At 36.8% G+C, this 12,629-nt stretch overlaps 1 protein-coding gene across 1 annotated transcript in view; it reads right to left on the bottom strand.

Annotated features, from left to right (window-relative positions):
• ANKUB1 (ankyrin repeat and ubiquitin domain containing 1) overlaps positions 1–8,387 on the bottom strand; it is a 30,948-nt gene extending 22,561 nt beyond the window's left edge. The window contains exons 1-2 of the mRNA XM_045503306.1: positions 7,542–8,387; positions 5,567–5,710 (exon numbers count right to left, since the gene is read on the bottom strand). Of these exons, the coding sequence (XP_045359262.1) occupies positions 5,567–5,710; positions 7,542–7,631 (234 nt within the window). The 5' untranslated portion in view covers positions 7,632–8,387. The remainder of the gene's footprint in view (positions 1–5,566; positions 5,711–7,541) is intronic.
• Between the last annotated feature and the right edge of the window lie 4,242 nt (positions 8,388–12,629).

Here is a 12,629-nt window from a genome sequence, read left to right as displayed (position 1 = left end):
TATACTTGAATTCTAGGACACTGAATTCAAATACCTTTCTTCACCAAATTCTTTACATACTATTCTTTATGGCTTATTTTAAAAAAAATAGACATTTTTTTAGAACAATGTTTTGTTTGTAAATTATACTTTTTTTAAGTTAAATTTTTTTAAATATAAGTGATCTCTACACCCCACATGGGGCTTGAACTCATGACCCCAAGATCAAGAGTCACTTGCTCCTCCAACTGAGCCAGCCAGCCACCCCTCATTTGTAAATTCTACATTTTTAAGAAGGATATTTATACATTTTTTGTGTGTGTCAAGTATATTTAAAATATAAAGTCACATATTATGTGTCTCCTGGATTTTGGTGTTTATATGTTGAGTGCCTTTCAAAAGCTAAAGGTATAGTAACTTGAATCAATTTTAGGACTTGTAATATATTTTAAGCTTCTCCAACTTGTCTAATAGACATTTACTCAATACTACCACAATTAATCTGATCTCTTACTGTAAAATAACATTCCAAGGATGCCCAAAAGGAATAACTAAGCTTTAACGCCATCCCTTGGTTGGTAGAAATATGGTGAGAGAAGGAGGCAGGGAACCCAGAAGGAGTGTCAGGGAGGCTGAGCCCACCTCACATGGTAGAAGGTGTGACCTGTCAAAGATTTGCTTGTTAGCCCCCTTTGCAGTAGGTCCTGGACACGTGACCAGGATGCTCCTACTCAGGCCTACCCATCCAGCCCTACTTTGTTTTTTTTTTTTTTTTTTTTTTTTTTATAAGTTAATTTTTTATTTGTATTAATGTTTGTATTATAATTTTTGAATAAAGTAAGAGAAAACTGTAATACTGAATCACATTAGTTGCATACAGAAAATCTAATCCTTCCCTCAAATATACTGTATTACCACATTAAGTTAATATAATTATGTTAATGTCAAAATCAACAGTGACACTCAGTTTAGATTTCAAAAATTCTTATCACTGAAATATTAACTATTGCTTTGATAAAATAGCGGGTAGTAAAGCTATGAAATGTCTCTGCATTTCTGTTGAGGATAACATTATATCATCTTTTCATGTACAAACTAGAAATACAAACTGTGAAAGTCCTATAGGACTTAATTTTTCCATATACACTTGCAAAATCCTGGCCCCAAATTGTTCTTCCCAATCCCTGTGGCTAAACTCCAAAATTGTCTAACCAACAACTACTAACCTATGACCCCAGACTGGCTGCTCAACATCCTGTTCTGTTACTAACACATCCTCATTTTCCCTACACCTTCTGAGAATGTGAACAGTGTTCAATTCTAGGAACAACTTGAACTTTGAATAATTTTCATCAACCATTAATCTTCTTCCAGAACATCCAGCCCTACTTTGAATTAGGGGCCAGTAAGGCAGAGCAGGAACAGATACAGGGAATCCTCTGTGGCAGTGGCAGATCTGAGGCATTGCTGGTGTTTCCAGGACCTGCTTCAAGGGCTTAGAGGTAGCCGAAGTGGTAGCTTTCCTGGACTAGTCCTAGGGCCTGATTAAGACATTGTTTTTGGCTCCATAATCTCTGAGCCTGATTCTTCAGTCTTCCTGTCAAGACTGTGAACTACCCAGTAGCCTTTCAATATGTTTATTTTCTGCTTCAATTGTCCAGGGTTTGTTTCTGCTGCTTGCAGCTAAGAACCCTGATGCTAGATAAGAAAATATAGGGCAAGGATGCAGGAGCACCTTGCCGTGAGGGTAGAGAGGGAGAGAGATGCCACAGTAAGGAGGGAATCCAAACCCTGAAATGCATCTCAATACCTTGCTATAACATTTCTGATAACCATCATATACCTTCTTGTTAATTTTCACACTCTACCTCTCAAGGCCTTTGTCAACTTATTTATTCAACACCTATTTACAGAGAGCCTCATATGCCAGGTGCTATTCCAGGCAGTGGGTGCCAACAAAACTCAAGCAATAGTTTCCACAATAACACTGGTTGGAGTGAAGGGGGCAAGTGCGATAGCATTTCTGCATGTCTGACAACCTAGGCCTTTCCACTGCATCATGCCACAGTTTACCGGATGAATGGGCAGCAATGAATGGGCAGGACTGACTCCTGTGTTAATAGAACTTGGATATATGTGCTATAGAAGATAACATCTATGGTTTCTGTAGTTTTTTCCCAAAGAAGAAAAAACTAATACAATGTTCCTTCCCCACTATTCTCATATCACCTCCTCATTCACTTTTCCAAATGGGTCTACATTACCATTAAAGGAGAAGGTGTAATACACAAGGAAGCTGGGAAATATATTGACTATTTAAAAAATGTATTTAAGAGCAGATCACCTCTTAATTTATCAGAAGTCTTTTCCTCTTTTCACACAAGCAAGCCTTGTAATTCACACAAAAATATAAGCACGATAAAGAAACCAAATGTTTTGGATTTGTTTCATAATATCTACTTGTAGTTTTTTAAAAAAGAAAGTTGTTTACTTGGCAAGTTTTTAAACTTTGCAAAAACATTTGTTTCTCATCTTGGTATGTCTAAGTTGTACCAAAATAAATGAAGAGCCTCTAGCTTTTCAAGATTCTCAGAAGGTAAAACTAATTGCGTGAAGTACCATAGTTAAATATGAAGTACCATAGTTAAACTTAAATTTGTATACATCTAACTATGCAATAAAGCAACAACATGACTTAGAATGCAGCCTTGTGTTAGTTACTTAAGATAGATTAAACAGCACAGAACTGGTCTGACTGCATTCTCTGAGGCATGGGATATTTTCATCATGTATTTTTGTTGTCATAAACCCATTTGGACTGTTATTATTCATACACAGTAAATGGTGTGGACTTTTGAAATAGGCCTGTTTTATCATCTAATCTAAACAGGAACTAAGGCAGGATAAAAACCAATATTTATGGCTTTTGCAGGTAAATCTCTTCTTTCGGATTCAAGATACTGTTTTTCTCCTAAAACCAGTGATACGAACTTCTCTAAATGTGATTCTACTGGAGAAAGTGAAGATTAAGATCAGTAAGATTTCCATTGAACTTGAGAGTTTTTAATTAAACCCTATGTGCTGGCCAGTCCTGTGATGCATAATTAGCTTCTGCCTCTCTTGGGTAAACCCATTTTACCTCTCTACTGTTCTTTTTTTTTTTTTTTTTCCATTAGGAGTTTAAACTCCAGAGAAAGGTTTGAGTTCAGTGTGAAGACAGCTTGCATCACTGTGATAGATGATGTTTTATTGCCAGAATTTATAAAATATTTTTGGTAGGTAAAACTATGAAATGGATTGCATCGAGGGAGGGAAACTGAGGGGCCAAAGGTAGGAGGAAGACTTTTTACTGTATATATACTTTTTGTATCTTTTATCTATGTGAGTGTACTACCTGGTCAAAAATACATAAAAGGAAGAATTTTTTAAATAAGGAAAATAAAGCCAGTGCCGAGTTAAATAATAGTATTTTATTCATACTCTTAACATACATTATCTACGTCCCTAAACAGCTGTGGCTCAATCCATCTCTTCCAGCCAGCTCAAATATTAGTAATAAACTTATACCACTATCTCCAGGTAAACAAACAACATATCTCAAACATCATTCTTGGCACTGGAAAATTCCAGGACATTTTAAAGAGTTTATCCTGTACATTACCAAAAACATAGTATATGAGTATATTTAAAGACATGAGGAAAGACATTTAAGAAATGACATTGGGGAAAAAAAAGAAATGAGATGGAATTTAGTCTACCCAAAAGAGTATTATACTATAATTATTTTAGTGCAGAGGGAGAAAAGAAGTCAGAGTTATTTTTATTTATCTTTTTGGTAATTAAACAGTCTTCAAGAATATAACAATAACACATGAATAAATGCTCATAAAACATTAAAAACACATATACAAATATATTATTTTTATTTACATAAATGAGATCACACAATGCTTATTTTTCTGTGACCTGTTTTTACTACTTAGTAGTAAATATTTTATTTTATTTTTTATTTTTATTTTTATTTTTTTAAAGTTTTTAATGTTAATTTATTTTTGAGAAAGAGAGAGAGACAGAGTGCAAGCAGGGGAGGAGCAGAGAGAGAGGAGACATAGAATCTGAAGCAGGCTCCGGGCCTTGAGCTGTCAGCACAGAGCCCGACGTGGAACAGTGAGATCATGACCTGAGCTGAAGTTGGACACTTAACCAACTGAGCCACCCAGGCGCCCCAGTAGTAAATATTCTAGAGTATTTTTTTTAAACATAGACTCTCCACTTAGTCAATCAATAAAACATATTAAAAAACAAAAAGAATTAGCTTTGGCTATCATAAACATTTTTTAAGTGCTAAATGTGAGAAAATTAGTGCCCCATTTAGCAGAGAATGTGTACTTAGTTGCTTAGTTTCTTGAGGATCATGTTTTCATTTTGGGGTAAAGAACTATTATTGAATCATATTTCTTCCCTAGAGATCAGCTCTTAAACTCTTTAGGCCACCTGTCTCTAAGAAATTGTCAGAAGTTAAGGATCCTCCACCCAGAAGATCTCCAGGCACATACTTTTGCTTATTTTGCAATTTTAGGGTTTTGTAAAGTGCTTAAGGACCCCCAATTAAGCACCACTAATTAAGGGCACTATAAATGGAAAAGGCTGTCTCTGGGGTATGTACACATAATTAACGAAGGGCTACTCTCACTGGATTTGGATGTAGAAACTGCCCCTTCATTTAAAAAAATTTTTTTTTAATTTTTAATGTTTATTTCAGAGAGAGAGAGAGAGACAGACAGTGCAAGTGGAGGAGAGGCAGAGAGAGAGAGGGAGACACAGAATCTGAAGCAGGTGCCAGGCTCTGAGCTGTCAGCACAGAGCCTGACGTGGGGCTCGAACCCACGAACTGTAAGATCATGAACTGAGCTGAAATTGGACACTTGACTGAGCCACCCAGGTGCCCATCCCCGCCCCCCCTTCATTCTTACAGTTACTGAGAATTTCTTCCTTTCCTCACTCCACTGCCCCTAATCCATTGTGGACGCATGGAAGTGATTGAATTTTCCTTTCACATCAATATTCCAGATCTACGCCTTGGCCTTATTCTGATATTTGTAAGTGGGTTGTTCTGGGATGACTGTTTGGAGCAGCAACAAAGGGGATAGAGGAGGGAAGGGAGAAAAGGAGTAAACAAGGGGAACTCTATCCAGACTCCACACCTTATTTCCCCTTACAGCAGAAATAAGACCAGTTAGACAAATGAAAGACAGGAGAAGGAAAGAAAAGTTCTTCCTAAGTTATGAAATTACTTTTGTTGAATTATCCACACTTTACTCAAAATGAAGTAGGTATCTTGGAGAAATGCTATTCTGGGGGCACCTGGGTGGCTCAGTCGGTTAAGCTTCTGACTGTAGCTCAGGTCATGATCTCGAGGTCCGTGAGTTCGAGTCCCGCCTCGGGCTCTGTGCTAACAGCTCAGAACCTGGAGCCTGCTTCAGATTCTGTGTCTCCCTCTCTCTCTGCCCCTTCCCCGCTGATGCTCTGTTTCTATCTCTCAAAAATAAGTAAACGTTTAAAAAAAATGTTATTCTGATCACCATACCTTAACAAAGCATTTGAGAGTTGAACAAAAAGATATTCCAACATCCGCAAGACTCCAGCTGTCCTTTAGGGCTGCTCCAGCATATATCAGCTCCAGATACCGCCTGCCTTGTTCATCTTCAGAGAGAGGAATGTGGAAATAATCCTTAAAAATCAATAGCACATTATCAAAGCAGTGTATCTCCACGTTACTAGACCCGCAATATAATCTCTTTTCTTTTACGTTTTTTTCCCCCACTGAGAATTCTAAAATTATTTTGGACAGAGGAAGAGGTATTAGACAGGAGCTCTTAACTTGGAGTCTAGAGACCTCCACAAAAGTTTACGGATAGAATTTAGTTGGGAAAAACTATATTTTATTTTTACTAACTCTAAATTAAACTGAGATTATATATATAGGCAACAAACTACTGTGTATATAGGCAACAAACTAAAGAAACAGTGGTTGGCTATATCTGTGACTTTGTCACCAGTAGAAGTCATAGCTATTTTCATATCACGCTATAGTTGTTGCAGAAATCTCAAAATATTATACTGATCACTACTTTGAAATTACAAGTTATTAGATGCATTGCTAAAATTTGTCAATATGTTAAGTCCACCATATCACAAATTTGGTTTTTAAAAAAATTATTTATTTATTTATTTATTTATTTATTTATTTATTTATTTTGAGAGAGACAGTGTGCATGCATGTGAACAGGGAAGGGACAGAGGGAGAGAGAGAGAATCTTAAGCAGACTGCATGCTCAGCATGAAGCCCGACACAGGGCTCGATTCCACAACCCCGAGATCATGACTTGAGCTGAAATCAAGAGTTGGACACTGAACCAACTGAGCCACCCAGGCACCCCACAAATTTGTTTTGTAATGTTTGAAAATCATATTTCAATATAGCTTGTTTCCTTTTCTTTGTATGTATTTTACTGTATGCATTTAAAGACATTCTGAGGGGGGCGCCTGGGTGGCTCAGTCGGCTGAGTGTCCGACTTCAGCTCAGGTCATGATCTCACGGTCCCTGAGTTAGAGCCCCGCATCGGGCTCTGTGCTGACAGCTCAGAGCCTGGAGCCTGCTTCGGATTCTGCGTCTCCCTTTCTCTCTGCCCCTCCCCCGTTCATGCTCTGCTTCTCTCTGTCTCAAAAATAAACATCAAAAAATTAAAAAAAAAATAAAGACATTCTGAGGAATCCATAGGCTTCATCAGACTGCCAAAGGATTCATGACATAGAAAGATTAAGACCCTCTGTGTTAGAAGATCTAGATTTCAGTGATCATAGTAATCTATTAAATATCATGTGACTGCGATTCAATAAATGCTCCTCAGCAAATAGAAATGATCATCTCGAAGTTAACTACTATCTGATGGTCAGGACCTAAACATTTGTCTTAAGTTCCCATTTTAGAGGGGATATTTCTAAAAATTTATAAGAGATACTGAATCCAAATTATTTCTTATCCTGGTTCTGTAATCATAAGTAAGATGGTCAGCCTCTCTGAGCTTCAGTTTCCCTGGTTGCAAAATGAGGCTATAGCTCAGAAGTTGTCTATAGTCCTCTCCACCTCAAAAATCTTTTGGATCTTTCTAGTTACTTGTTCACCAAATGGGCCATCTATCTGACAATTGGCATGCTCTACTTATATAGTTTAGAGTTAATGCCCTGTTTTTGTCCTTTTATGAAGAATTGCAATAATACTACCTGGCCAGTGCACAACCCACACATTTCATAAAGAGAAGTCAAACTTTTTTTTTTTTTCCTGAGAATTTACTGACTCAGTTTGCTTCCTGTCTAACAACTCCATGGTCACTATATTCTTATCAAACTGTTATGTAAGCAAATAATGATATTTTCAAATAGTTTTAGTTCCCTGTTTGCTGGAAACGTACCTAATAGTATCTCTGCCCCATGTACAGTTTAAATTTATTGCATAGTTAAAATTAGTATACATCTTAGTGGCTTAGGGACAAAGCACATACCTTTATCATCAGCTTGACAGCCTCCACAGTTTCGTCTGCTGAAACATCAAATGGTTCAAAAGATCCCTCAAAGGCTATGAAAATCCTCATTCTCTCAACAAACAAACAACCCTGCAACTTTTTTCAAAGAATTGGATAGCTGGAAAAATTCCAATTCACGATTAAGGATGAAAACGATGGCCAGAGGCAGCTGTCACTATCTAGCTTGAAAGCTGAGTGGAGAGAATGTGAAGAGACAAGTCCTGCTGTATCAGTATTGTGTAACACAGACAACAGCTGCATTGGAGGAAATGTTTCTCTATCAATGGCAGTCAACAGCCACCTTGTTCCGATATTACAGAAGCCAACAAACTTGACAATGGTTGGGGCAAGTGTGAACAAGATCAAACATGTAATACAGAAATGCCACACATAAATTACACTTTTGTGATGTGACCATCATTCACTGACTCTTGAATTTTTACTCAAGTGCAGCTGATTGAAAGACCCTTCAAAATAGATACGTGATTGGGATGTACTGGCAAGCAGTGAAGCATGTTTAAACAGAGTTGATTTTATTGAATGTGATAATCCTGAAAGTTCTCTGTAAATAACTCTGAGCTGATGCATTCTGGTTTCCTTAACAACTTTGTGTACTTGTTCCCTGGCAGTATTTCTAATCCCGCCATGGGGTACAGAACAATGCCCACTTGCACCAGGGAGATGAATGCAGAGGCAAATGACTGTGGTTTTCCCTTTGCATCTCTGTGTAATGGAATCTTTCCAATAGCAACACGATATAGTTGTATGTCTTTTAGTCCTTGCCTTCATGTTATTTAGAACAATTTACCGTTGTTATTTTCTTCAACTTCCCTTAGCGTTGGTGGAAAATATTTCAAACTCTATTCAATAAATGAGAAAAGATATTAAGCACCATTTCTCAAGTTTATAGAGTAAGCCTTGTACTGGAACTTAATTCTAAGGCTCTCCCAGTATGATAAACTTGGTTTACTGCTGTTATGTCTGATTATTTGTGTATATAAATCTTGTGTTCTTCCTCCATTTCCTCCTCATCCACAGCAGAATCCTCATCTTGCATTGCTTTGTATTCTTAACAGCATTTAGCACAATGTGAGTCACATGATAGATGCTCCATAAATATTAACCTGTTAGTCGATTCCATTGTGATTTCCAACCTGAATTCCAACCATAAGAAATTTGAGAAAATGGAAAACATAAAAAGGGCAAAGGATTTAATTGCAAAACTAACTTTTTGCCTCATATTTTTCAAGTGTTGCAACATCATGATATTTTCTTATGTTGTCAACATTTTGATAAGAAGTTTATTAACATAGGCTGTAGTTCATGCTGTTTCAGTGTCTCCCCCCAAGCTGCTGGGTCTGTTGACTGGCGAAGGCTCATAGCTACACCCCCCTCTCTAAAGAATTGCCCTAAGTTGATGGGAGCTGCCTTGCCAAACAACTAGGCACCCCGCCTTAATAACAGATGGCTAAAGGACTACAAAAGGCCTGCCTTCTCATCTTAGGGAGTGAAAACTCTGCAAAAGATTCTTGTAGACCAGACTATGGCTGGACTTTACCTGACACTACATTCTTTCTCAATTTTTCTTCTTCCCAACTCTGCTGAATTCTCTCCCTTGCTAGTTTTTCTTGTGCACTCCCTCAGTAATTGATATGCATCCCAATCCCTGTCTCAGGCTCTGCTTCCAGAGAAACCAACCTAAGACATAGGATCTTAAAGAAGCATATGTACTTTAAGAAATCACAACCAAGTGCTTTGTAGCTTCCTGAAATACATGTGTATTTTTGTATGTTATAGTAGTCTTGCCTTTGGAGTAAATGCCCCGCTCAAAATTACATCATTAAGTACTTACTCCTTACCTCTGTCGCCAGCAGTGATGTTTGTAATGTGACCCTTTTCTCATCATCAGTTATTTGGACCAGAATGGAACTGTCAGAATCCTTTCTTTTTGGCTGAAGGAAAATAAGAACTTGTGGTTTGATCTGTAACATGCAACTTAGTCACTGTGGGTAAATCATCTTCTTCCTCCAATGTGACTGAGTGGCAGAGAAATCTAAGAAGAAAGAATGAAACAGACATACGAAGACGAACACAGGACATAGAGAGCACTCCCATGGTTTCTGCTGCCCTTGAATTGTGAGACACTCTGTATTTATATAATACATTCCGCCTATTTTGCTTAAGCATGCTCTAATTGGTTTCTGTCACTTAAAATTATATGAGTTCTTCTTCTTCTTTTTTTTTAATGTTTATTTATTTTTGAGAGAGAGAGACAGAGCATGAGTAGGGGAGGGGCACAGACACACACACACACACACACACATAGAATCCAAAATCCAAAGCAGGCTCCAGACTCTGAGTTGTCAGCACAGAGTCTGATGTGGGGCTCGAACTCATGGACCATGAGATCATGACCTGAGCTGAAGTCAGATACTCAACCAACTGAGCCACCCAGGTGCCCCCAAATTAAAAGAGTTCGAATTTATAGTCATCCTTTAAGATTCAGTTTCATTTGGAACAAGGTAAGAATATTCACGATCACCACAATTGTTGCTTAGTGTTATTGCCAGAACATTAGCCAAAATGTTTCAGTTAGAGAAATAATAATTGGAAAAAAGTAAAATTATCCCTATCATAGAAGGCATTTCTAAGACATTTTTTTTGTAAACCAAAAAAATCATGACAATCAATTTTTGACATTATGACAAATAATGAGATAATTCAGCTAGGTGGCTGTGTTTGAAATTAATATATAAAAATTAGTAGCTCTCAAGAAACAAATGACAGATATAAAAGACATAATGGAAGAAAATACTCCATTTATAAAAGAAAAAATATCTTAGGAGTAAACTGAGCAAGAAACACATAAGAGATATATAACATAAATGTAAAAACATAATCAACAAACATAAAAGACTTGAACAAGTAAACCAACATACCATTACGTTGGAAGGAAGGTTCAAAACCATTAAAGTCATCAATTCTTCCTAAATTAATTTATAAACCAATATTATCCCAATAAAAATACCAACAAGATTTTTCCAGCTTTATTGATCTATAATTGATATATGATATTGTGTAAGTTTAAGATATACAATGTGATGATTTGATATATGTATATATTGTAAAGTGGTTACCATAGCAGTGTTAATACATCTGTCACCTTACACAATTACCATTTTGTGTGTGTGTGAGTGGTGAGAACATTTAATATCTACTTTTAGCAACTTTCTTTTTTTTTTTTTTCAATATATGAAATTTATTGTCAAATTGGTTTCCATACAACACCCAGTGCTCATCCCAAAAGGTGCCCTCCTCAATACCCATCACCCACCCTCTCCTCCCTCCCACCCCCCATCAACCCTCAGTTTGTTCTCAGTTTTTAACAGTCTCTTATGCTTTGGCTCTCTCCCACTCTAACCTCTTTTTTTTTTTTTTTCCTTCCCCTCCCCCATGGGTTTCTGTTAAGTTTCTCAAGATCCACATAAGAGTGAAACCATATGGTATCTGTCTTTCTCTGTATGGCTTATTTCACTTAACATCACACTCTCCAGTTCCATCCACGTTGCTACAAAAGGCCATATTTCATTTTTTCTCATTGCCACGTAGTATTCCATTGTGTATATAAACCACAATTTCTTTATCCATTCATCAGTTGATGGACATTTAGGCTCTTTCCACAATTTGGCTATTGTTGAGAGTGCTTACTTTTAGCAACTTTCAAGTATACAATACAGTATTGTGGACGAACAGGATTTTTTCTGAACTGTGCAAGATGGTTTTAAAATTAATATAGAAAAATAAGCTGTCAGTATAGCTAGAAGAACTCTGGAAAGGAAGAGTAATGAAAGACACTCACCTACCAGATTTAAAACATGTTACAAGGTATAATAATTAAAACAGTGTAGCACTGGCACATGAACAGTCAGTAAAATCGGTGGAAAAATGGAAAACATAAAAGTTGACTCATAAGAGTTTAGTATATGATTAAAGTGGCATCTTGCACCAGTGGGAATGGTGTGGGGAAATAAGATAGTATTTGATTAACCTGAAAAAAAAGGAACTATACTTTTTACCTTGCATCATGAGAAATTAAAAATTAATCAATCATTTAAATGTAAAAATAGAACTATGAAAACATTAGTCTTATATGTTTTTAAGAATTATATTTTTTATTATTATCATTATTATTATTATTTTGAGAGAGAGACAGATTATGAGCAGGGAGGGGCACAGAGAGAGGGAGACAGAATCCTAAGCAGGCTCCAGGCTGTCAGCACAGAGCCCAACAAGGGGCTCAAACTCATGAACCGCTAGATCATGACCTGAGCCGAAGTCGGATGCTCAACCAGCTGAGCTACCCAGGTGCCCCTATAAGAAGTTTTAAAAATCACCTTCAGTGATAAGATCTTTCTATGACAAAAAATACTGAATCCATTAAAGAAAACACTGATAAATTCAACTGTAGTTTAAAAAATCTGCATGGAAAAACCCACTTGATATAAAGCCAAGGACAAAGTGAGGAGATATTTGCAACCGTTACAGATAAAGGTTAATTTCCTTAATATATAAAGAGTACCTAGGGCACCTGGGTGGCTCAGTTGGTTGGTGCCCAACTTTGGCTCAGGTCATGATCTTGCGGTTTGTAAGTTCAAGCCCTACATTGGGCTCACAGCTGTCCGTGCAGAAACCCCTTCAGATCCTCTGTCCCCCTCTCTCTACTGCTACCCTGTTTGCGCTCTCTCAAAAATAAATAAAACATTAAAAAAAAAGAACACCTACACATCAATAAGGAAATGACAAAAAAAAATCAGTAGAAAAATGAATAGATGATATAAACAGTTTACAGAAAAGGAAATACAAATGGCTTTCAAATATTATATATGCTTAACTCATAATAGGAGGAAGTGTAAATTAAACTATAACATGATGCTATTTTTTACCAGGAAATTGGAAAAGATCCAAAAGGTTGATTACATACTCTTGCTAAGTCTGTAGTCATATTTTGCTATAGAGAGTGTATTTTGGTATAATTCCATATAAAGGAAAATTTGGAAATATATTTTA

The sequence above is a fragment of the Leopardus geoffroyi genome, chromosome C2, assembly GCF_018350155.1.
Source record: "Leopardus geoffroyi isolate Oge1 chromosome C2, O.geoffroyi_Oge1_pat1.0, whole genome shotgun sequence".
Lineage (NCBI taxonomy): Eukaryota > Metazoa > Chordata > Mammalia > Carnivora > Felidae > Leopardus > Leopardus geoffroyi.
The sequence above is the reverse complement of the archived record's forward strand: the minus strand, read 5'-3'. Positions and strand labels throughout refer to the sequence as shown.